This window comes from Xiphophorus hellerii, chromosome 17 (assembly GCF_003331165.1).
Source record: "Xiphophorus hellerii strain 12219 chromosome 17, Xiphophorus_hellerii-4.1, whole genome shotgun sequence".
Lineage (NCBI taxonomy): Eukaryota > Metazoa > Chordata > Actinopteri > Cyprinodontiformes > Poeciliidae > Xiphophorus > Xiphophorus hellerii.
This window is the reverse complement of record NC_045688.1, coordinates 9898954-9925939: the sequence shown is the minus strand read 5'-3', so window position 1 is coordinate 9925939 and position 26986 is coordinate 9898954. Positions and strand designations below refer to the sequence as shown.

Here is a 26986-nt window from a genome sequence, read left to right as displayed (position 1 = left end):
ATTCTTGCAGAATAAAGACTCACCTACAGTTTTACTGCAGCTGTAAAGCGCTAACAACTGCAATGAGCTTTTTACAGCATAGTTCAGAGGAAGACTGGATTTCTGGGGACTTTTAAATCCTTATTAAAGCACCATGCATCCATTTTTTTTGTCTCAGGGCAAGCATTTTAGCAAGAGTAGAGTGTAACATGCAATAAAAAGGTAAACATTGGATCATTAAGAGATTAGGCAGGAAAAAAAACCCAAGTGGAAAGACTATTTTTGACTTACAGAGACTACAAAAACTGTATTTGGTGAAAAATACATTCTTAAAATAAGACAAATGGTTACAATTTGTCACTTTATTATGTCAAAGTTGGTCAGAGTTTATTCAAACTTCTGTAAAAATGTGAAAAATTTTTAAAATAAATAAATCTTGAATAACTGCAGCATAATTTTCAATTGAGAAAATAAAAGGAAAAATCCACTCTTAAATTTCAGTAAATTTAGTGAGTTGGGTAAAATTTTCTATTTAAAAAAAATCCTTTTTGGCAAAAAATTTTTTTTTGCCTCTTTGTTCATAATCTTCATGGATAGACTTGGAGGCAAAATTTAAAAAGTATTAATCATTATGTAGTGGGTAAATCTCTCAGTAAAGCTTTCATACAATGCATTGGTAGCATCTCATTAAATAAAATTCACAGATGAGTCTCTAATTTTTTAGAAAACACAGAAAAACATGCAGCAGATAAGGTAAATATTGAACAAGTTTTTTATAGTGTTACTATTTCTTATGGGGTTTTGTCACTTTAAATCCAAGCAAACATGCTGGAACACTTCTTGGGTTGCTAGGTAACGGACGGAATTCCGCTGGGGTTGCTAGGTAACGGGGCGGCATCTGCTTATTTGTGAGTTTAAATTACATGAGTTTTTGAAACAGCTCATTTTCTAGACACCAGAAAACGTGAACTTGTTGCCAGAAAATGCCTGGCTGTATTTTGTAGCCACTTGGCCTGTTTTTAGAAGCAGTTAAGATCCAAATGGAAGTACAAAAGTGTGTAAAATGAAGTACAAAATGGTTCAAAATGTGAACTTTGCACAATAAGTAATTTTCTAAAAGCAAGAACTTACCTTCACTCAAGTAAAAATGTTTTTACGTTTACTAGAGTGCATTTTTGTCAGTTTATTTGTGCATTAAGAACAGTGTTTGAGCAATTTCTCCACATGTGTCTGATTCATTTCTACTCACTCGATGAAGTAGACTTCTCCTTTCTCGGTGTAAGCCATCTCCCAGTTGTCAGGCAGCGGTCCTAGCTCGTCGTTCTCCTCTGGTTTGGGGACCACCGTCTTCGGGGACTGGCCGTCCTCCTGGGGTACCTCTGCCGGGGCCTCTGCCGGGTTACTCTGAGGTCCGACGTCCCCTGAAGCGTCTGTGCTCTTGTCTTCGTGCTCGCTCGACTCTGAGGTGACAACAAGGTAAGGATGAGTCAGGTTCGACATTCTCAGACAGAAAGGACAAGAGGTGAGGAGAGGAGAGTGAAAGACAAGACAGGAAAGGCAAAAAAACCCCCGGAGAAGTGACGGATTGAGGCATAAATATAGGAACGAAGGATTGGAAAAGGATAGGAGGCAGTGACTCAGGGGAAAGGCAGGGAGGTTAACGAGACAGAAAGATGAATAAAGGAGAGGAGACAGTAAAGATTGAGTCAGAAGTAAGCAGAGATGCTCTACTTTGAGTTGTGGTGCTGTGTGAAAGTGTCACAGGAAGAAAAATGGGAAGAGATGGCAAGTGTCTCTTTCCCAGAGGAGATCTGGAGGAGGAGAGCGGAGTGAGGGGAACAAATGAAAGCAAAGGGATTGAGAGATAATCTATGGGAGGGAAAGTGAGAGTTAGTGAACTGCTCAGATCACAGAGACCGCTGTGCTCTATTGATTCCCCTTCAGCTGTGCTGGTCTGACCACACTGTCCATCTACAGACACACACGGCTGCTATTGAGCCGAGAGCAGCAGCAGGAAAGCTTCACATTCAACATGCCCAGAGGCTGAAGATACTGAGCTTCAGTCAAAAATATTTCCTGTTCTCCTGCATTCGTTTATCTCCCTGCTTTCAGAGTCATCGGCATCATTTAGAGCAAAATTTACATCATAGCTGCATATCTTAAGTCTTCCTTGAGATTACAGAAAGTTTCCACAGTTTATAAGTCATTTCCAACCTGAACAATTTGATTTTCAACTCAAACCCAACTAGTTTTCAGTAGATCAGTGGACATTTTTTTGCAGCAACAAAAAATTATTATTTTAGTTATCGATTAATCGGATATTCTGACGATTAATCAATCCATTGGATAAAAAAATATTGGCACATTCTGAAGATTTTTCACTTGTCTTTTTATACAATATTATAAATACTTTAGAAGATTCAAATGAGCAATTTGATTCTTTTTTAAATAAGAAAAGAAAGATTTCATTGCCTAAAATGAAACAACATAGCATTTCTTTAGTAAAAGTTTAAAGCTAATTGTAGAGCCAATCTGTTGATTCTTTTTTTGATTAACTGATTAATAATTGATAGCAAAAGGTGCTTAATGCAAGTGGGGTTTTTTCAGAATCTAAACCAGATGAAACCGATTGTTTCAGCCCTACAACATTAAGAGTAAAATTTACATCATAACTCAATATTGTAAATTTTTCTTGAGGTAACTAAAAGTTCGCACAGTTTGTAAGTCATTTTCAACCTGACAAATTTGAATCTCAACTCAAAACCTAACTAGTTTTCTGTAAATCAGTGAAAAACAAAATCAGCTGCAAATAATGATTATTTTAGTTATCGATTAATCGGTTATTCTGATGATTAATCGATCCATTGGCACATTCTGTAGATTTTTCACTGCTCTTTTCATACAATATTAGAAATACATTAAAAGATTCAAAATAAGCAATTCAAATAATAAAAGAAAAATTTCACTGCCTAGTGTACAACAACAGAGCATTTCTTTAATGAAGTCATTGTAGAGCCAATCTGTTGATTCTCTTTCTTTTTGATTAACTGATTAATAATTGATAGCAAAAAGTGTTTAATGCAAGATTTTATTTTCCAGAATTAAACTGATTAATTGTTTCAGCCCTACAACATTTAGACCAAATTTACATTATAGCTGCATATGTAAGGTTTCCTTGAGATTCCATAAAGTTTCCAAAGTTTGTAAGTCATTTTCATCCTGATAATCCAATTTTCAACTCAAATCCAACTAGTTTTCTCTAGAGTAGTAGTAATTTTTTGCAGCTTAAATAGAAGGCTGCAATTAACAATTATTTTAGTTATCGATTAATTGGTTATTTGTATGATTAATCAATTAATCGGATTGGCATATTCTGCAAATTTTTTACTTGAGTCTTTTCATACAGTATTAGAAATGCATTAAAAGACGCAAGTAAACAATTCAATTTCTTTTTTAAATTAAAAAAATTAAGATATTATTGCCTTAAATGCAACAACATAGCATTTTTTTAGTAAATGTTTGACATCAACAGGTTTAAAGTTCAGTCTTGGTAGAGCTAATCTGTTGGCTATTTTTGGATTAACAAATCAATAATTTGATAGCAAAAGGTGACAAGATATTTTTCTTCCATAATTCAAAACAGGTAAATCTATGTCACATGTGGAGTTTTAAGCAGAACATACAAGGTTTTTATTCATATTAATTGCAAAATGTATATTTTTTTGTACAGTTTTCACAGTATGTTTTTCTTTCGGCAAATTATTTTCTTTTTAGAGTCTGTAAGCTCCAGTTATTGATTAATCGATTGCTAAAGTAGTTAATGATTATTTCAATAATCGATTCATTACGATTAATCTGATTAAACGTTTCAGCAACATATCATTTAAGGCTAAATTGACTTCATAGCTGCATTTTGTGACTTTTCCTTGAGGCTTCAGAAAGTTTAGACATATGCAAGTCATTTTCATCCTGACAAATCAGTTTTCCAGCCCAAATTTAGGGCTAGGCAATATGTTTTAACTTCACTTTCCTCATTTTATTTTTTGAAATTCTTTGTGTAATTGTTTTTATGGAGCTATTACTTAATTCTCCTGATATCAGGACTTTATTCTGGTAATATTATAGTATATTTTCACAATAACAACTAGTTCATGCTCTGTTCTTTTTTGATGCAGTATAAACAGTTTTGGTGATAAAATTTGGAAGAAATCTCCAAACAATCAGCCAGTCACACAGAGTCACATAACTAACTTCAGTGATTTTATGCAGAAACTGTTCTCTATTTATATAATTTGTTGTTTTTGCCTAATAAAAGTAGTAAAATCCCTCCAATAACAGCTAAAAAACATCACGATTGATGATAAAACCTCTATAAACACTAGCTACTTATTTTAAACTAATTTAAGCTACTTTTTAAACATTTAGATTTAGATTTAAGACTAAAACAGCTAAAATTTTTGGAAAAGGGAAATATAGTTTCATAGGTTTGAGTTTAGGAGATCAGAATGAATAAATTTATTTATCTATAGACATAATCTAAATATTCAACAGCTTACCTTGTTTGAGTTCATTATGATAAGAAATCCAAAATCTCATCCTTTGACCAGGAGTCCTCTCTCTAAAAAACCACTTTGGGAATATGAAAATCTTTCTCCAGAACATTGAATTCACCAGTTGAGCTTCCTGAACTTCTGATTTTTGTGTGCTGCCTCTGTGTAGCTGCGGACTCCTCAGGTTATAAAACCATCCGTAGAAAGTCACAGGACCACAGAGTGGCTTAAGACTTAAAATAAGAAAACTAAAAACTCATAATGCCTCCTTTTATGATCCTCCGTTCATGTGATCCAGGGATGCACTCGGAGGCTTTCTGTGTTTGAGAGTGTCTGAGCGTCTTCGTAGCTCAAAGCTCTGATAAGCCAAGGTTTAATTGTTTGTGCGTCTCTATCAAGGGAACCTATCAGGTATCATCTGCTGATGTAACCTCGAGAATCAACAGCGAGTCTTTCAAGGTCTGCTCCCATTTAAGTCAGTGTTTATCATGATAACAGCCAGAACATCCTGTTCTGTGTAATAGTCACTGTGTGATTTCAGATAAGTTTGAACAGCTAATAAAAAGCCGAGGGTGCATCACATTAAATGTGACCTATTATGCTTCTTTCTGCAGGTTACGTCACGCCTATGTGTGATATAAGACATGTTCATCACATTTTTCTGTCCAAAATCTTTCTTAGATAATGAGATTTTTGTTCAGTTCGACATTTACTCAATATTTATTAGTCGCACGTGAAAATGGCTTCAAACATAAGCGCATTTATACAATGCGCTTATGTTTGAAAAGCAGAAGTGGAGCCTCCTGCACAACCAACAAGAATGCAGCAAGTAGTTTCTGAATGGAACAATAAAACACTTCCACTATTCCAACAGCCATTGTACAGGAGACACAGTGGTAAAACCAGCTGACAAAATGTACTGGAGCTCCACTTAGGTTGCTAGGTAACGGGCAGAATTCTACTGGGGTTGCTAAGTAGCCAGCCAGTGTCTGCTTATTTGATATAAAACGTGCTCATTACATTTTTCTGTGCAAAATCTTTAGATAACAAGATTTTAGTCTGGTCAGTTCAACATTTACTCAATGTTTACAGTCGCAAGAGAAAATGGCCGCAAACAGATGCACAATTATACAACCGTACATCTTTGAAAAGCATAAGTGGATCCTCCTGCACAACCAACAAGAATGCAGCAAGTAGTTTCTGGATGGAAAGTCAACAAGTGACAAAACACTTGTCTTCTCCGGCAGCAGTAAAACCAGCTGACCAGATGTGGTGGAAATTGGGTTGCTAGGTAACGGGGCCAGGCTTGGCTGGGGTTGCTAGGTGATGGCACAGTGCCTGTGGAATACGACACCAAAAAGCAGCAACTTGTTGCCAAAAACCGGCTGGTTGATCCTTTTTCAGCACTTAGGCTGTTTTTAAAAGTAGCAGAAACTTAAATGGAAGAATAAAAAAGTGAATTTTTCATTATAGGTCTCCTAAAAGATGAAAAATAAATTTTCTGTAGCTGCTTTTTCTGTTTTCTAAAAACCACAACACCTGCCAGATACTTACTGGCCAACTTTCATAATTTTCTTTCTAAAATAGAAATTACAATTGACAGAAAATATTTTTCAAAAAGTGTCTTATTTCAAGTATCCCTTCTACATCAGTCCATGTAAATCTTGATTTTTGTTTTAAAGTCCTGCTAATGTTAGTAATTTAATGCAGATTACGTTTTTCTTTTATTTGTACCAAAGTATAACTTCACAAGATGCTCAACATTCCTCGTTTTATTTTTTGTTATGTTTTGTGGTGGACTTCTTGTCCAATTACGACTTTATTCTCCTAATATAATGAGTTTTTTCTTGTAATTAAAAAATAAAAATTGGTACACAAGATGGCTGCCCTAGACACTGACATAAAAAACAACAACCCAGATTTCCAAAAATTAAATCTTCCAAAACGAAAATATTTGATTCATCATCCGGCTCTAAGTGAAGCTAAACGATTTCATTAAGAGATGGATCAGTTTCTTATTTTCTAAAAAGATTCATTTGAGTTTGTTTTGTGCTAAGTAAGTATATACTTATGACATCAGCGATATAAGCTGATTTGCACCAGCCTGCAGCAGTGCGTGTGTTTGCCCTCTGGCAACTGGTTCTAATATCTTCTCCAATTCTCATGTTTTGCTGCAGATGTAATTACTTTGGAGGTAAATCCATGTCATTATGTGAAGTATATCGGCATTGACGAGTTAAATCGCCACCAACAGTTTATTTTTTCCTCCTTTAAAGAGACTCGATTGAAGGATGTCTGTTGCCGCTCCTGTTGCTAAGCAACCGCCTTCGAGGAAGCCGTTGCTACGACTTTGAGCCGCGAATCAGGACCGACGTGACAAAGCCGAGTCGACCTCAGCCTCTGCGGACGTTGTCGGGCTCTAACCTGGGGTGAGGGCGACGCCGTTGCCGTTGACGACGGGCTTCTCCTCCTCCTCCTCCTCCTCCTTGGGGGGCTCGACGCCGGCTCTCTCCATGTTGCTGACGGACTTGTTCCGCTTCCTCTTGCCCTCGGAGCTGGGTCTGGCGCCCGGCAGCAGCTGGTCTGTTACATTTAGTAGCAGAGCGCTGGGCTCAGCTGGAGGCTTCGGGGTGCCGTAGAAGTTTTCTGGGAAAAGCAGAGAGAAATTCAGATTCTGGTGATTAAACTGATTTTCCTGCAGGCGCCGATCAATCCGGGTTTTAGTTTTCAATAGTTTTTGAAGGCAGAGCTAATATTTATCTTTTAAATAAGGAGATTTACTAGAGATTTATGTTGGAGTATTAAGGCTACGCTAAGAAAATAAGAACAATATTATGAGAAGTCACAAAATTACAAGCATAAACTCGAAATATTATAAGAATAAAGTCATAACATTACAAATGTATTCTGGTAATCTGACTTTTTTCTCAAAATATTACAACTTTATTCTCGAACAAGTAAATTTTTGTAACATTTTGAAGTACTTGTAACACTACGAGTTTATTCTAGTATTATTTTGACTTTATTCTCGTATTGTTATAACTTTACTCTTGTACAACTTTATTTTAATATTACTCCAGCTTTATTCTCATATTATTATGACTTTACTCTTGTACAAGTTTATTTTCACAAAATTTTGACTTTGTTCTATTAATCAGAGTTTAGTAAACAACTTTGTGGAAATTAAAAAACCACGACCAAAAAATACTTATTATTCTTTGATTGATTTTTCTTTTTAAAAGATAAAACTTTCAAAAATCTCACACTTAGATCACTAAGCACAATTTAGTAGATGTTAATTTTAAATATTGAGCTCATGTATTGAAATAAAGGCCTTCTAGATGTCATTAAAACTGTATTAATCTTCACATTTTAGCTGCATTACTTCTGTTTGAATTCAGTTCACACAATTCACACAAATTAGTTTAAGAATCACTCAGAAAAAACTAGCATACAGTTGGTGGCACATTTCTGATAACTATAATTTGCCTCTTAATGTCATATTTAATGTCAAAACCTACAAAAACAATATATTAAAAAATAAAAAGCTACTCAAAAACCCAAGATTTGCAAACTCAGATATTTAGACGTGCCCACGGCTCATGTTCTGCTCTCCACATCAATCACTTTCCAGACATGTTCGAATTTGATTTTGCTAAATTTGAGCAAATCTTGGACTCAATAATAAATGTTTTTCTCTTCATTTTCTTCTCTGTTCTCTCTGATTATTATGATTATGATTATTATGATTCGATTTGAGTTTTGGCAGCTGCTCTGAAAGCCTCCATCCGCCGCTGTGAAAACCTTAAAAACTATCTTTTTATTTCTTCTTCAAACCAAGACGTACTGTTTGGTTATTTCCTAATGGTGGAATACAGCGACCTCGACAATTGTTGCTATAAAGTTGTGCCAAAAGTTGTATTAAAAGTCTTAACATGATTCAGTCAAAAACAACTTGGAGGAAAACAATCTAACTACACATTTAATGCTAAATTTAAAAAAACAACTAAATTTGTTACCACCAATTTTAACAACTTGCTTTAATTCTAATCAGAAAAAGATAAAGTTTTGAACTATTTTAAATTATGTTAATTCTAAGTGTTACGGATCATTTCTTTTTTTTTAGATGCATTTTATTGCACATTTTTACATCTATTTTGGGTTGCTACACATTATTTCTGTTAGCATGAATGGATGCTACAAAAGTATTTACTTGATGCTACAAATACGACTACTCTTTTCATTGCTTCTTTAAATATTAATGCAAATAAATTCAGTTATTTTTGTAAATATGAATGCTAGAAATGTTGCTAATTCTGTGTACATGGATGCTGAAAATATTACTTTTTGTAACTATAGATTCCACAAATTTTTTTACTTTTGTAATTATGAACATTTCCAATATGAATGCTATAAAAACATATTTACTTTTGTAAATAAGGATGCCTTAAATTGTATGTAAACATAAATAGTGTAAATGTTTCTTCAAGCCTTAAGTGTCCTTGCAAATGAAAATTTGGATGCAACATATATTTCTGCCAGTATGGATGCCATGTTTTAATGAGGAAAAAAAGTTTAAATAAATGATTTTTTACTTTTTTTTAAATTACTTTTTCCATACACTCTTTACCTCTAAGTGTTAAACAGAGACATAGCTGGTATCCATGGAAACGTCAGACTATTGGCTAGAAGCTGATAAGTATTTGAGTTTATCCTCAAGGGCTGCAGAACAGACATCAATGATCAGGAACCTTAATCGAAAGAGACATTGTATGGAGCTCTGGCAGTGCCAAAAAATAGGGGTATATATATTTTGATGGTTTTATTTTATTTTTTCAGTAAAATGTGCCTATATTTGTAGTAATTCTTTTTTACACTGGAATTGCAAAAGTTACTCAAACAATAAGATAAAAATAAATAAGTGTGGATATTTTAAAAATGTAGACATGTAAAAATAAGATGATGTAGTTTAGTATGTGAAAACCCATGTTTTTTATTTTATTTTTTTATTAAATGAAATAAATTAGCTTTAGTTTTACATCAATCTTTGCAAAGGTAATTCCCACAGGTGGATCTATGGTTTCTTTTTATTTACATATTTCTAGAAGGTTTATATACCAAAATCCAGATTATTTTATGTTACATCCTCATTTTCTCTTAAACTATAACAGCTGCTGTGATACTTCTGATGGAGTCTCCCAAATGTTAGTTTTATTTTGGTGTGAGGATTACTGAAACAGAGTTGAGAAAAACTAAATTAGCCATCTTTAATGTAAAATTAAGCAAAAAATGTTTTGTCTTTACCAGGTGAGCCAACAAGTGAGTAAAAAACTGAACAAAAATTATTTTTGAAGTTTATTACAGGAGGCAATGTCTAAAATGTTGAACAACAGAGACAACCTTATAAACCTTTCAATTCAAAAGATAGATATAGCTAGGGTTAGGTATTTTCTATCAACTGGAATTGATTTTAAATGACATTTTTAAGACAACAGAGCTGTAATACACATTTTTCCTTAAAAGATCAAATGCTATATATAAAATCCAAGAGTGTGCAAAAATCAGCTCCAGCCACAGACTTGTCTTGTAGTAGTTCATGGAAGGTTTGCTTTTAAGAAAGCTTATCTGCTCAGCTGCACCACGGCGCTCCTGGTAGAAAGATCTTACATGAGAAGACGACGTGTGAAAATCCACAGGGATTATTTTAATGCACCGCGCTGAAGCATTAGCGACACCGCTAACACCGACTGCAGGAAAACACCAGGAGAAGCAAGAGAGACTTAAAAGGGAAAAAAATTAGCTCGTGTCTCCCACTGCGGTGGAAAAAACCATCGACTTTGGAAGACACAAGGCCTCCACAGAGGAGCTGGGAAGAGATTATTGGGACTGTTGGGATTAACAGCCCCATATAAATCCTGAAACCTGACGAGATTAATATTTGCCTCTGACAAGAAAGAAAGCTAACTTGCATAACACACACATGCCTCGTAGCTACGGTTCTGGAAACAAATTTAAATACAACACAGGCAAAGATGTCACATTAAATTTCCTTCTAGAAACCCAATTTTAGCCTGCTTTGTCCATTCCAAATGATTAACGATTAATCGTGATGAATCGTTATGAATCGATTATTCAAATAATCGTCAACTTATCTACCAATTGATTAATCATTAACTGGAGTATACAGGCTAAAAGAAAATACCATTTGCTGAAATAAAACCTTAGTGAGAGCAGCAATTAAACCAAAACTGTAAAAAAAAAAACAAACATACATTTTGCATTTAAGATTTTAAAAAAAAACTGAAGAAAACAGCAAAACGTAACTCCTCGTTTGGCCTCATAGTTTTAGCTCCACTTGGTTTGAATTCTGGGAAAAATCTATTAAGCACCTTTTGATAATCAAATTTTAAATAACTTAATCCAAAACATAGTAAACAGATTAGCTGAACAATGTGTTGATGCCGAGTGAAGCAGAAATATTTGAGCTTTGCTCATATTGATGTAAATGTTCAGTAGAGGAATGCTATGTTGTTGCATTTTAGGCAATAAAATGTTTATTTTTTGTTAATAAAAGGAACTGAATTATTTATTAAATGTATTTTTGATATTGAATAAAAAGTCTGCAGAATCTGCCATTTTAAAAATCTGATTAATCGATTAATCATCAAGATAATAGACAGATTAATCGATAACTAAAATAATCATCAGTTGCAGCCCTGATTTGATGTGTGTTTAGGTACATTGTTAAATCAGGGAACCTGATTGTGTGCAAATTTAATTTTTCACTTAAAAAGTCTTAAGTGTGTCAATGTTTTAAATCTGATTAATTGATTAATGAATAGATTATTTGATAACAGACTGAAAAAAGAAAATAATACTAAAACTAGCTTTTAAATAAATAAAGCAGTCAAACATTAAGCTTATTAAACACATTTCTAAATCCAACAACCTCAACCAAATGTTGTCAAGATATAATTTGTATTAAATTAGCAAAATTTTTCACTTTATTCAAAATAAAGCATCATCTTCTATGATTTGTGAAGCAGAATCCAGAAAACGTCAAATATTAACATTATTTAGTGATGCTATGCATCATTTTGTTCCTGCTTTAATCTATTTATTCAACCCAAAGAATTTCAGTTCTAAATAAACTGATATTTATTTAGAAGAAAATAAATTATTTGAAGACCTGCAGATAAAGTACCAGCAGGTTTCTGAGTTTCCAGGTCTGCATTGCAGTCAGAGCAATAGACATTTTGAGGCATTAAGTTTAAGCATGTAACATAAACATTTCACCCTTACAGGCAATTTATAACTGCATGTAAACCAAACATTTGCTTCACTTTGTCAGCGGAGCAAAACAACCAATTTCAGAACGAAGGATCGTCTTTATTGCTCCCATTGTGAGCGAAGCACGTTACATTTCCTACAGCTCTGGCTGTTTTCTTTTAAAATATATTTTATGCTTTAGGTTTTATATTTTTCTGGACACAAATTTACACATTTTTAGTGTCACTCTGACTTCCTATCCTGATGCCAGACACTGCTGCTCAGCTGGCTGAAAGAAAGCGGCTACACTTTGAAAACCATATAAAAGAAACAAATTTACAGCTAGTAAAAAAACGAACTAACAAAAATAATAAAAAAATCACAGTCATTATGTGGAAACTAACTGAGCGTCCTACCAACTGTGACAGTTTACAATCTACTCACAAATCACAGATAAAGACTGTTATGGCCACAGCAATTTTAAAAATTTATTTTGACTTTGTTTTTCTTTGATTTTTAGCAAAAAATCATTCTTAGAAAGTGAAATTATATTTTGCTCACTTCTTACTATTTTGAGCTTCTTTCTTTAGGGTCTCTTGTCACTTTAAATCCAAATAAGCTGCTGCTAGCCATGCCTTCCCAACTCAACATTTACACTCGCACATGAAAACGGTTGCAAATAGATATGCCGTTATACAATCGTACATCTTTGAAAAGCAGCAGAGGAGCCTCCTGCACAATTAACAAAAATGCAGTAAGTGGTTTCTGGATGTGAAGTCGACAACAAAACACTTGCTCTTCCAGCAGCCATTGTAAAGTGCAGACAATGGTGAAACCAGCTGACCAAACGTGTTGGAGCTGGACTTGGGTTGCTAGGATACAGGCAGAATTCTATTGTGGTTGCTAGGTAACGGGTCAGACTGTTTATTTGATATAAAACATGTTCATTACATTTTTCTGTGCAAAATCTTTTTCAGATAATGATATTTTAGTCAGTTCAACATTGAGTCAATGTTTACACTCGCAAGACAAAATACCAGCAAACAGATGCGCAATTATACAACCGCACATCTTTGAAAACCAGAAGTGGAGCCTCCTGCACAACCAGGAAGAATGCAGCAAGTAGTTTCTGGATGGTAAGTAAACAACAAAACACTTGTCTTTTCCAGCAGTGGTAAAACCAGCTGACCAAACATGCTGGAGCTTGGTTAATGTTGCTAGGTGACAAGCTCGGTTATGCTAGGGTTGCTAGGTAATCGTTTTCAATTTGTACTTATTGGCAAAAAAACAACACCTCCCGCCCCCACACCCCCCAAAAAACAAAACAAAATACATGGATGGATGTTTTTAAATGCTTTGGCAGTTTTTAGAAGCAGTTGAGATGCAAATGGAAGTACAAAATCATGCAAAAGAATCTTGCATCATGTCTCCTTTACGAACAAGATAATAAAATAGTTTATTTAATGTTTAAAATGGAAGTAAAAAGGCCTAGAATTTGGAAATGTCTAGGTATGAATGTGTGAACTGTTTAAGGGACTATTTGACCCCAAAGCTGGAACGAACATGCTTTAAAAAAAAACCCCTTGGTGTTTTTGTCCAGCTGAAAAAACACAAATCAGTGAGATGTGAGCAGAATGCTAAAACATCTTCCCAACAAAGAGCTGTGAATCTGTGTGGATCTGTTGTAAATTGTTCTTTTTAACAAATCTTTGCTGCTGTAACAAATTATTCCAAGTACTCTTCCCTTCAAATTTGATCCTTTATCTCTTTATTCTTCATCTAATTGGCTATTAAATCATTAAAACACATAAAACGCTGAATGATGGCAAATCAATTACACAGAAAAAATCTCAGCCTCTCTCTCCCCCCTGTGGAAAACAGCTTCCATCGCCAAAAGGATCTGACAACCCCCCTGGCAGTGGCATTAAACGGAGCTTCAGAAATTTCATTTTCTTCCATCCTCCAGTTTGCAGCAGCAGACTGAGACTGGAGTCATGTGGGAGGAGAAGAGCGTTATCTATGTATTGGCAGGGTTTGCTGGAGTTGGAGGTCGTCAGGCGGACCAAGGGAAGCATTTAGAGCTAAGTTTAAAATCCGAGTGTCCAGCCTATCTGACCACCCGACAGAGAATGTGTTTGTTTTGGTTCAGAAACTGAAGAGCTGCTGCAGCTCAAGGTCCAGGCCATGAGAAAGGCAACATGAAGGTGCTGCGGAAGTGCGTGTGTGGGCTTTTTTCTCCACTATTCAGTGTTTACAGATTCCTTTAAGTGTCCTTGATGACTAATGACTCTCTCTCCTCCACAGAGCTAAAAGATGGACGAATGAATGTAGAGCTGGAGGAAAGAAATGGACGAATAAATCCCCTGTCATGTTATAGCGAAGCTAACGATTATTTTAGTTATCGATTAATCGATTATTCTGATGATTAATCGAATAAGAAATAGGCACATTCTGCTTATACAATATCAGAAATGCATTAAAAGATGCAAATAAATAAGTAAATAAAAAAAATAATGCAACAACAGAGAAGCTTTACATCAATGTGTGAAAAGTCTTTTCTGACTGACTGGCCGCCAAGTAAAGCCGACCTGTTGACTATTTAATAATTTAGTAGCAAAAGGTGCTTAATCCAAGATATTTTTTCCAAAATTCAAACCAGGTGAAGCTGAAACGATGCCACATGAGGAGTTTTTGGTAGGACATATTATCAGACAGATGTTTTTGATTAATTTTAAATACAAAATATTTATATATTTTATACAGTTTTGTCTTAATTAGTGCTCTCAGTAAGTTTGTCTTTCATCAAATGTCCCTTTTTAGAGTCTGTATACATCAGTTAATGATCAATCAATCACTGAATTAGTTGACAAATTAATTCAATTAATCATTTCAGCCCTACATCAAACTGGCGTTGAAATGGCTAAAACCAGTCAATGATTAATCAATTACTAAATTAATTGATGATTATTTCAATAATTGATTAATTGTTTCAACCCTATTTGAAGCACGCCTTCTGCAAAGACCCAAAAATGCCACAAAGAATAATTACAGCAGTCACACGCGCCGTCTTTACTGAATCCTCACCTTCATATGTTCCACTCTCCAGCAAAGCGCCGCTTTTCTCCAATTCCATAAACTGGTCGATGGTCACAAAATTATAATCCACGCCTGGGACTTCTCCCTCCTTGGGCTGCCGAGTAGTGCCTGTGGAAAATAAAAAACAGAAAACAGAGCGGTTAGAGCTTCCCTGCTGTACAACGGAGCAGAAGATTCACTTGTTCTCTCAGTAGGAAGAAAATTTCACTATCAGAGTAATGTGGAACATTATTAATCTCACAATCTTAAAACAAAACACCAGCAAGCTACACTGGATTGGATGCTTAATTTTGAAACATACTGGTGTAAAATCATAACTGTGGTGTTAATTCACCTCTTTGTTGGTTTCCATCCACAACAATAAAACCACAAATAAAACCCAAATTACTAAAGAAAACAGAGAAGATTTTGAAAGGAGATTTTTGAAAGATTAGTTACCATGGCTACGCCGATGATACACAGCTCTACATTATGTTGTCACCAGGTGACTCCAAAACCAAACTTTAACTAGATGCTAAGAACAAATCAATGCGTGAAAGCACAATAGCTTTGTCCAGATGAACAGAACAAAACTGGAGTTGTTATCTTTGGACCAAAAGAGAAAAGATCAAGAGTCAGCTTAAGTGGTTACAGCTGGAAACTACAGATCAGGCCTGAAAACTGGGTCCGAACCTTCAGAGACTCTTCATAAAGAGAGTCATAAAATCAGCCTTCTATCACCTGAAGAATGTTTCTAGGATTAAAGGACTAATGATCCAGTAAAATTTAGAGAAACTACTTCATACGTCCTTACACTGGCTCCCTGTTGCTAAGTTATTTATTTAAAATACTTAGTATTTTATAGAATTTTACTTAAAATGCTTATATTTTGTGTATAAATCACTGAACGGCTTAACACCAAAATACATTAAAGCTCTGCTGTTTTCATAGCAACCTTCCAGACCTCTCAGGTCTTCTGGTCCTGGTTCTGCTCTGTATCAGAACTAGAACCAAACATGGAGAAGCAGGATTCAGCTTCTAGGCACCACATATCTGGAACAAACTTCCAGAAAATGGCAAAACAGCCGAAACACAGAGTTCCTTTAAATCTAGACTAAAACACATTTGTTTAGAGTCTCCTTTGATTAACAGCTGGAATATTGATCAACACATTTTAGGTGTTTTTCTTGATAACTTTGATGAAAGCATTTGACAAAACATGATGCTTATTGATTGTTTTATAATTGGTGACTGATGTTTTCATGACTGTTGCTGAAATGGGATATAGAACTAAACTTGATCTGAAAATGTGATTAAGGACAAACTGATGCTGCAAGGTAATTTCTGTATAGATATGCACATTAATGCCTAAAATGATCAAACTTTGGTTGATGTTTTAGAATAACCCTGAGCTGAACCACGCTGCCCCGCTCCGTCTCTTCATTTAAACGTCTTCTTTATTCCTTTTTGTCCCTTTCTCTCCTGCATGGCAAAGGTCGACTATTTGAGCTTTTAGCCAGTAGAGGAAAGGCGAAGCACCAATTTAGCAGCTAAGTGATGCAATTTGGACACCCAGAGGTGAAATCTAGTCCATTTGCATGGAGGTGACAGCATGTCAAAGACTTCCCGACAGGAGGCTCCGCTAATAACAGCAATATTCTCCTCTGCACTGCGACGTCTTGAGTCAAGTTTACTGACATGTAAGGATCTTCCTCTAGTTACTTAAAAAATGTTTACAGCATCAAATGCGGTACAAACAACTTCGTAAATGTTCCGTCTTTGCCATGTGCTAATTAGACTTGTTAACGCTGATCCCAGCTGTGATAGCACACAGCGCTCTACCCTGGAGGTGCCGAATGGGGTTTCACATCTGAGAACATTGTTCATACTAAAAACAGAGCCTGTATGCACTCTGTTTGTTGGGACTTACAGAGAGACACTGTAAATAGTTACCGTTTAATTGTGGAAACACAACTGGGGGATGAAAATGAATATGCAATTCATATGTTTTCAACTCCCAAGAGTCGCACAATTTTCTTCACTTTAGACTAAGGCAACGTTCACACAGCAGGACTAAATGCTCAATTCAGATTTTATTTTTTTGCATGGTTGTTCATACTACTAATTAAATGCAACTGTGAATAACCTCAAACGACCCACATGTGCAGAAGTCGGCACACAGCAGCGCTCTGTTTATGGAAGCAATAAAGGCCGCCGTCTATGGGTGGATTTTAAAGTTGTTGAGCAATAGGAACAAAAATTATTACCACAAGATTATAAAAGGACAAAGAGACGTTAGAAAAAATAAAGAACTACTTATAGCAATGGCATTTTCTGAAACAAAGAAGTCTGTATGGATTTATAAATGTTAAGATAAAATGCAACATGATCATTCTGATTTGAAAATTATTGGATATATCAGGCGTGGAGTTTGCATGTTCTCCCTGTGCATGCGTGGGTTCTCTCCGGGTTCCTCCTACAGTCCAAAAACATGACTGTCAGGTTAATTGGTCTCTCTAAATCCTCCCTAGGTGTGTGTGTGCATGTTTGTGTGTCCTGTCTGTCTCTGTGTTGTGCTGCGACAGACTGGCGACCTGTCCAGGGTGACCCCGCCTCTCGCCCAAAACGTTAGCTGGAGATAGGCACCAGCACCTCCCGACCCCGCTAGAAACAACGGTGTCAGAAAATGGATGGATGGATGGATGGATGGATGGATGGATGGATGGATGGATGGATGGATATATCAGATTTAGCTCCACATACGGAAGCGACACAAATACAAATTTTTGAATTGGGATGTTCAGACTTCCTCTAGTTACCCAAATCTGATTTGGGTCACATTTGCCTGCTGTGTGAATATAAGCGAATAGACATGGATAGATGATACAATTACAAATTTTTTTTATAAAAAGTTGTGATATTAGTTGGGATAAATACCTTTTATGCCTTTGTTTGTTTGCAACTTTTGACATTTTGGGCAATGTGTGAGCATGTGTTGCCATGACGCTCTGTCCAACTAACTAAACGTTACATTAGCACACAGTTGGACAATATGGCTGAAAAACATACAAGTGTTTCAAATTGGTCGATATCAATAATTGCGGACTTGTTTATTTAGATTTTAAATTAATGAAATATCATTTATTTATCCAGCTTTCACTCTAAGCTGTTCTTTTTTTATTTTTTAAGCAATTACAAGGCGGAACCTGAAACTGCTGCTGTGCGAGTCATTCAACAGCTTGTTGCTAGGTAACCAAAGAATGAGCGAGTTGCTAGGTAACCAAAGGGAGAGTGAGCACCAACGTTGCTAAAGGCTTAAGCCTTTCTTTTGCCTACATCTCCCAGAATGCTGTGCGGTTCTGGATCGGAGTTTATTGAAATTATTAAAAATTCTATCAGATGTATTTTCTGTTGATATTGATCCCGTGTCTATTGTGATATATTTTGTTGATTTATTGTGATGACTATTTATTTGCGATATATTGTGAAGCCTTAAAAGTTTGTCTTTTTTCCTGAAGCACCTAATTTTATTTTAATTTTTATGTCTTTTTAATGAACAAACAATGATATGAATGCTGTAAAAGAGATTAAAGCATCTGAATAATAATAAAAAAATCTGTTTAAATGGAAATAAAAGAAAATGTACCCTCATTTTGCTTTGTAGAGTTTACAATTTTAGGTTAATATATTCTTCTATTTAAAGATTTTTCTATACTTCATCTTATCTGCTAAGTGTTAAAGAGAGCCACACATATTCATCTTAAATAAATAAAGTATTAGGTTTATGTTTTCAGTCCAACACAGATCTAATGTTTTGGATCGCTTTGTTCCCATTTTCAGAGGTTTTGTTCCAGTCTAAAAAAATCGATTATTCATGACTCATTTTTGGGCTGAGGAATGATCAGGGCCTACCGTAGGCCACTGTTTGTCAAATATTTGAGGACATTTTTTCAAAAGGAAGATTGAGGTTTAAAAAAAACAAAGTTTTTTTCAGTCTTTTTAAAGTTAAAGTTGAAGCAACTAATTAAATATGATAGAAGACCCACTGATGAAAGCTCCCACTTTCTAAAACTTTGGCTATATTTAGTTGAGTGCTAAATAATGTACTTTGTCCCCTTTTTTAACTGAATAAATGAGACTTTAATAATCAAAGTTTTATTTTAGTTGAACTAGGGTCAGCAGAGCTAATTCAGGAAGCTTTTACATGGTTATTTTAAGCTCTGATTCATTTGACTCAATATTTCCAATCTCAAATGCTGAAGATACATGACCGCCTTCTGTGAGAACCACCAAGCTTGAGCTTAAACAAACCAATTTAAATCTGTTTAAATCACTTAGAAAAAAATATTCTTGATCAGTATCAAATGCTAAGTAAAGGCCAATTTCATAAAATACCTTAGGACCTATTATGCAAAATTCCAATTTTGAACGTTTTTGTACTTTTTGGTTTTCTACTGCTTCTAAAAACAGCTAAAGTCTTTAAAAAAAAACACCCAGCCATTTTCTTGGCATTGGGTTAACTGCCTGTTACCTAGCAACCCCAGCTTATCACCTAGCAACCAATAGAGCTCTAGCACATTTGGTCAGCTGGTTTTACTGCTGACTAAAGTCTCATTATCCAGGAATGATTTTAGGCAAAAAAACCCCGTTATGGACTTGTTTTGCATCGCCCACAGATCTATCCTAACCCGATCAAGCATAATATGTCCCCTTTAAATCCAAATAAGCTGCTCCTGGGCACAACCCCAAACTCGACGTTTACACTCGCACGTTAAAATGGCTGCATCAGATGTGCAATTACACAACAGTACATCTTTGAAAACCAGAAGTGGAGCCCCCTCAACAACCAAAAAGAAAGCAGCAAGTAGTTTCTGGATGGTGAGTCAACCACAAAACACTTGTCTTTTCCAGCAGCCATTGTACAGCGCAAACAACAGTAAAAAGTAAGAAGTACTTTTCATAAAATCAAGAAAATTATGGACAACCCTGACCATCCTTTTCATGAGACTGTCTTGTGAAGGCAGAGTATCTTCAGTCAGAGGCTTCTTCAGATTCACTGTAATACAGACTGCTATGAGAGATCTTTCTTGCCAACAGCCGTCACCTTCTTCACTAATTCTTTGCAGAATTACATTAATGAGTTACAAAAACATTTAATTTCCTTTTGGGATTAATAAAGTATTTTTGAATTTGAATATGAAAACTAACTGAACAAACTTGCTGGAGCTCAGCTTGGGTTGCTAGGTGACGGGCAGTACTCTGCAGCGATTAATTGCCTCAAAAATTATTGCGATAAACGATAATATTGTTTGAAGACCTTTTTACACTGATTTAATGGAAGTGACGTAATAATGCATGTGATTTCCTGCCAAAGTTAGATACACTTTATTTTCAAAAGAATATTTAACACTGGAACTGATAAACAAAATAAACAAAATAACCAAAAACAAAAATAAAATGGATTCTCAGTCTCCATTAACAAAAAACGCACTTGAAAAAAAACTAAACAACATAAAGCCAAAGTGGAAATAAATACTGCATTCAACCAAAAGAGGGCAGATTATGAAGTCTGTATATTATGTTGCCCTTCAGTAATAATTAGATTTAAATAGAGAAGATGGGCACATCGACTACCTGATGCAATAGTTCACACTACATGATTTGTTTGCCCCGATTTTCCCCTTATGACCATCTTATTATGATCGTCGCTTGCGATTTCGCAACCTGTAGTGTGTGGTGTGTTACGGTAGATCGTCGTGTCCGCTCCGAGTTTTCCTCGACTGGAAGCTTAACGCAGCCTGTTGAATGTGACAGGCAGCCAATCAGAAAGCGTGGATTCTCCTCCACGCTTTCTGAGGGGAAGTTATGGAGGGGAATCCCAAACAGCTGACACAGCGCAACCCGAAGTCCAGCGGACATTGGAGATGATACGTGGAAACAACATTAATGTTTATTCAACATGCAAAGAATATAGAAATGACAAGAGGAGGAGTTGGAGCGAAATTGCTACCGCAGTTGATAAACCCGGTAACTTTTCAGCTGTTCTTTGTTAACGTGATGTAAATAGGTTATAATGATTTTCATTCAGTCAGGACTTTACGCTGACACTAGCCACATGCATTGCAGGTAGATTGCAGTAAAGCATTGATTAATGCCTGGTTTTAAAATTAGTTCACTGAACTTGTAGCCATTATTTTGTGCCCATTGTTGGACCACACCACACGGCCGGACCGAACCCGATCGAACAGTTATACCTAGGATTTCTGTCGGCTAATGTGTGGTCTGTCAGGTTTTGAAAATGGGCCGACAATCGGCTGACAGCTCTAAGATCGTGGAGTGTGCGCTGGGCTTTACACTAAGGAAATGAGAAAGGGAGGAGTCAGTGGAGAGCACCGGAGTTGAGCCTTTTTTTCATTCGGGCTGGAAGAGACGATAATGCCGATAATTAAAATGACGTTGATAGTTTTAATTTATCGTGCGATTAAATGATTTCTTGTTTATTGCGACAGGCCTACTGCTAGGTGTTTTTTTAACGCTTGGTCTGGTTTTAGAAGCAGTAGTAACCCAAATGAATGCAGAAAATTGTAGAAAATGTGAATTTTTCATATTAGGTTCCCTTTAAGGTGACAAGCGGTCCTAAAACAGCTAATTCTGAAATAAATGACCAGACTAAAATCTCATTATTCTAGGATGAGTGCAAAAAATTCAAGAAATATATTTTTTATGGATCATATACAGTACAGACCAAAAGTTTGGACACACCTTTTAATTCAATGAGTTTCCTTTATTTTCATGACTATTGACATTGTAGATTCACACTGAAGGCATCAAAACTATGAATAACACATGTGGAAATATGCACTAAACAAAAAAGTGTAAAACAACTGAAAATATCCCTTATATTCTAGTTTCTTCAAAGTAGCAACCTTTTGCTATGATTACTACTTTGCACACACTCTGCATTTTCTTGATGAGCTTCAAGAGGTAGTCACCTGAAATGGTTTTCACTTCATAGGTGCCCTGTCAGGTTAATAAGTGGGATTTCTTGCCTTATAAATAGTCATAAAAATAAAGAAAACCCATTGAATTAGTAGGTGTGTCCAAACCTTTGGTCTGTACTATACTTATCCTAGGTCACCTTTAATACAGCAACCAATGATTAGATGATCATCTGATAACAACTGAAACTATTTTTTACAACCCTCTTCCTCAACAGGCATCTTATTCTTACAAGCACATGATCCGGATTCCAGTATCACATGAAATAACATGAAAGCCGGTTTGCACTCCCACCTGCTTGGAGAACCCTTCAAAGCAAAATCAATAAAGCAGAACACACAGGGAGTGATTTGTTAAGGCTTATGAGAACAAACAAGCAGCAGGGAACGAAATAAGAGAAAGTGATTGTCTGAGCATGTGTCGCAGCTCCAGAGGAGAGCTTGTTGATTGTGTCTGTCGGCACGGCGGGGGCGGAGGGGAGACGGGGGGTTGTGTACCTCTCAGATTAGCCTTCCTCCAAGGCAGAGCTACTGACTGAGCAGCAAACACACACACAGACATATTTTCAAAGAAGACCTTTGATGTGGCGGAACTATATTTAGCTGCGTCTTGTGGTGTGTGAGGGATTTCTCGTTTTTATAAAAGAGGCAACCACAAGGCCAATCAATTTTTGACATAATCTGTGACTCTGTAGAGACGGAAAGACAGAACGACTTTAAATGAGTTGACCACTCCTAGAACGACTACATTACAGAAATTTATAGGAGATATATTTGGGGTAAATCAAATGACCATCGGTGCAAATATCAACAGGTAGATTACAGGAAAAATATGCTGTACACATAAACCCATGCAGAAAACTATGGTAGAAGTATGGGAGTAGTACAAAAAAAATAAATAAAATTACGTGAAAAAAGTCATAATATTACTAGAATATACTCAAAAGAGAATATAGTCAAAATAATGAGAACAAAGTTATAATATTAAAGAAATAAAGTTGTAATTTTACCAGAATAACGTTGTAACATCAGCAACAAAAGCTGTTACCAGGATAAAGTCATAATATTATGAGAAAAGAGCCGTAATATTAAGAAAAAAGTTGTAATATTATTAATATAAAAATAAGGTCATAATATGACAGTAAAGTTGTCATAATATTACTAGAAAAAGTCATAATATTATGAGAATAAAGTCTTAATTTTCGGAGAATAAAGTCGTAATATTATTAGAAAAAAGTCATAATATTATGAGAATTTAGTCGTACTTTTAACAGAATAAAGTCATGCTATTTTTTTTTTTTAAAAGTCATAATTTTATGAGAAGTTTGATAAAATTGAGCCTCTTGTGAAGTAGTACTTTGTTGTTTCTTTTACAAATAACTAAATAATAAATAAAACGTCAACATCAAATTATTATCAACATCAGAGCTTTGAAATTACTTTCTTCTGGTAAAGTTTTGAGAAAATGGCTCCTGCATGATAAGATCAACCAACTTTAGATTAACTCATAAATCGATAACTAGCATCCTTATTGTGAATTGGTTCCAAATAAACAGAAAAACCAAGAACTGAATTACTTTATTTCAAATAGATAAAAACTGAGAACTAGAAGACGAGATATGAAGGAGGAAGAAAGAAAGGTGAAATGGAACAAAAATAATAAAAAACTAATTCAGATTAATGAAGAAACTTGCAGTGTATTGTATAATTAAACCATGATATCGCCTGCAGGCATGATTTAACTCAGATAAAACATGACACATTAAGGTATGATTAATTTATACACCAAATGCATCTGCAGCAGTACTTTCATGCTCCAATAAAGTATAAATTCACCTTTATACTTTCATACTTTCAAAACAAACAAGCTGCAGCAGGTTTGTTAGGAAATGGTCAGGAAACAACTCATGGCCTTACTGAGACGGTAAAGGTGAGCCGAGTGTGAATAGAAGGAGGAAAACAGGTGAATGGAAGGAGGAACAGATGAGTTGTAGTGTGGGCGGCTGAGTTTGTAGCCTTCAGCCGCTCGGAAATCCTCACAACTCCACAACCTCAGTTATCCTCTGTGTGAAAATGACCAGAGCAAATCTGCAAGGAACTGAAGGTGAGAGGAACAATATCTGGCCTCCGTTTCAGACAAAAGGACTTAAATCCTGAAGCGGAGGCAGAGATCTCAGCATGTGTTTATGATATGGAGACGACGTGTTTGTGCTCCGAGCCTGAAGAAAAAGATTACAAGACAAGGATTTAAACAAATCCTCACTGAACAAAAGAAACGATGTGGCGTGACACAAACTTTTGTGTTTCATTTTTGCATAGGATGCATGACCAATCAAGAGATATGATTCATGTTCATTTCATGGGGTTAAAAATAAATGTTTGTTGCTTTAGTGATTAAATTCAAAAGGTTCAACATGATGTCAGAGAAAATCTAGCAGCTGAATTGGTTTGCAAAGTCTCTGATTTGGTCTGAATAGTAATTGTGTTGGTTGCCTTGACAACTTCCAGTTCAATTAAAGACTTTTCCAGCTTCAGCGAACCTCACTTTCATTTTAGCTTCTTGATGTTTCAATTACTATCTTGACAACTTTTGCAAACTATGATTTATAATTCAGCCATAACACTAATTCCTGTATGCGTTGCCTCCAGGCAGAAAAACCTTTAAGTCTGGAGAAGCTAATATTTACCAATTTGATCTCCACAGATCCAGAAAAAAAAGATTCAGTGACCTGAAATTTTGATCAATTGATTTTATACATTAGAGACCATAGCCACCGAAACAAACTGAGCCATGGAAAATTGATCTGTTTTGAAGCAGAATGTGCATAAATTTGTCTCAAAAATATTTGTAAGGCCCGTATATTTTTATCCGATTTCTATAAAATGTGCCTTAAAGTAAAGTTGGGAAAACTGTTCTGATACGGAAGCTTGGAAAGTTGGAAAAGAAGACTAAACTAATTTATTTTTTAGATTGGACAACTGATTAAATATCATACACCGGCCGCTGTATGAAATATTTTGCTCTACCACTTCTGATTATTACGAATATTGCAACTTTCTATGAGCAAATGAGGCAATTTCTTTTTCATTGTTTATTGAACTCTGAGGAATTACAGCGGCTGAAGCGCCAAAGGGAAAATAACGCAGAAAAAAAGAGCTAAAGATAACTCAAAACCACTTAAATTCTTTTTTTTTTCTCGCTTTGTGTGTCAAATTCACTCCGCACGTGCACCCGTTGCCATGGCAACAACAGCGCCGGTAGCTAGCCGACAGAGCTGGAGTTTACATGCAAGCGTATCAGTAACAATAAGGCCAAAAAACACAAAAACATTTCCCACACAAACAAAACAGTCAGTCAGTTGCAGGTTTTTTAGGCTTGATGTTTAGTTTTGCGATTATTAATAAGTGATCACCTGGAAACGAGCGGTGACTGATTAGCTGGCAGAAACATAAAACTCCAACAACATGTCATCAAAACTGTTCATTTTTAGAAGTGCCACTGGTTAATAAATCAAACGCACCTTCCACTGAAGAATATGTTTGTCTCTGTCAGAGCTTTGAGTTGTCGCTAATGAGCTAGCCGACTTTTGACAATGATAATTCAACATACAGTAAATTTTTTAAACTACAGTTAAAGAATTTAAAACACAAGTCCAAGGAGAGTCTTTGTCCAACTTAGGGTGTTTTCACACCTGATAGTCTGGTAGACTTGGAACAAAATCACAACATTTGTTACTTTTTCAACTTATGTGGTTTGCTTTCACACTGCACTGTCAAATGATCCAAACTCTTTGAAAAACCTGTTCTCCTCCTCGCCTCTGGGGGCGCTGCACCAAAAACAACTGCAGGAAATCACATTAAAACCTCTGAAGAAGACTTAAGTGCAACTAAACAAAAATGGAGTGGCGTCAGATTTCAGCAGTTGTAAGATTTCTCTTTTGTCTTTGGTAAAAGACCACAAGTCACGTTTGTTTTGGTTGTTCTTACCCAGAATGCCCTGCGCTATAATCTGTTTCCTGCTTTTGAAACAGTCTCCAATCAAAACAAGTCAAAAATTTGCTAGAAAAAAAATTCAGAAAATTTGAGAGTAATCTAAGAAATTTTCTAAATTGATCTTAGAAATTTATGAGTTTCAAAAGTTTAACATATTTGACTTTTGGAAGCCTCTGTCTGTAATGTCACATTTTGTATCAAACGCTCCAACAAACTAATCAACAGGACAAAAAACCCCACAAATGGTTCAGTTGCTTTTCACAAAGATTTCAAGGGGTAAAAATAATTGTATTTACCCAGAATGCCTTGCGCTTTAGTACACCTCTTATTTTTGGAGCAATCTCTGGTCCACATATTTATTCAAACTGAACCAGAGTTCACTTCCACTGAACCAAAATCAAGATTTGTAAAATAATTCAATTGAGGTGCATTAGATTTGATAAAGTTACGTAGTTAAAGTTCAAGACAGGATTATCTGAATTATTGCCTTCTGAACTCTCTTCCTTTCCATGTTGTTGCAGCAAAGTTGTTGTTTTTTAAGGCTCTTTCTCACCCTAAAACTCAGAGTCACAACTGGCCAAGACGGCGTCAGCACGACTCATTGTAACCATTCTAATCCAGCCATTAGTCAATTAGGAAGTGACAGGCAGCTGTAATGCCCCTGCATTAGTGGGATGGATTAGTTTCTCATTCAGCGGCCGGCTACCGCCCGCGGGAGAAGCGGACTGATGAAGGACAGTAAACTGTGGCGCCGCATCACCAAAAAGCTGCTTTCGCTGCACTTCGCCTTCAGACGGCACCTTTAGCCAAGTGCTTGTTCATTGTTTTTACTGATGGAACAGAGCAGCAGCTTAATAAACTCTGATTACGCATCATTTAGGCAGTAATATCGCACACTGAGGGAGGGAGTGCAGGGGATACTGATGTTGTTCACTCTGACATTCTTTCTCAGAATTCCAGTTTTCTAAAAATTCCGACTTTTCTCTCAGAATTCCAACATTTCTTGGAATTCTTTCTCAGAATTCCAAAGTTTTCTAAAAATTCCGACTTTTCTCTCAGAATTCCAACATTTCTTGGAATTCTTTCTCAGAATTCCAAAGTTTTCCTCAAAATTCTGACTTT

At 35.8% G+C, this 26986-nt stretch overlaps 1 protein-coding gene and 1 long non-coding RNA gene across 11 annotated transcripts in view; one reads left to right on the top strand and one right to left on the bottom strand.

The window, feature by feature from the left end:
- The window catches only part of magi2a (membrane associated guanylate kinase, WW and PDZ domain containing 2a), a 239346-nt gene that overhangs the window by 84451 nt on the left and 127909 nt on the right, over nt 1-26986 (bottom strand). For 9 of the 10 annotated variants that reach the window (XR_004342637.1, XM_032589210.1, XM_032589215.1 and 6 more), the window contains exons 3-5: nt 14883-15002; nt 6954-7175; nt 1229-1439 (exon numbers count right to left, since the gene is read on the bottom strand). Coding sequence is in view for 9 of the 10 variants with exons in the window: in XM_032589210.1 (XP_032445101.1) it covers nt 1229-1439; nt 6954-7175; nt 14883-15002 (553 nt within the window). In the remaining variant the exon portion in view is untranslated. Of the gene's footprint in view, nt 1-1228; nt 1440-4535; nt 4804-6953; nt 7176-14882; nt 15003-26986 lie in introns of those variants that run through there. The other variant, XM_032589214.1, reaches the window with a different exon arrangement.
- On the top strand, nt 1343-6947 carry LOC116736630 (uncharacterized). Its single transcript, XR_004342639.1, has 3 exons — nt 1343-1455; nt 6707-6723; nt 6806-6947. It is a non-coding gene; the product is annotated as an uncharacterized LOC116736630 (long non-coding RNA).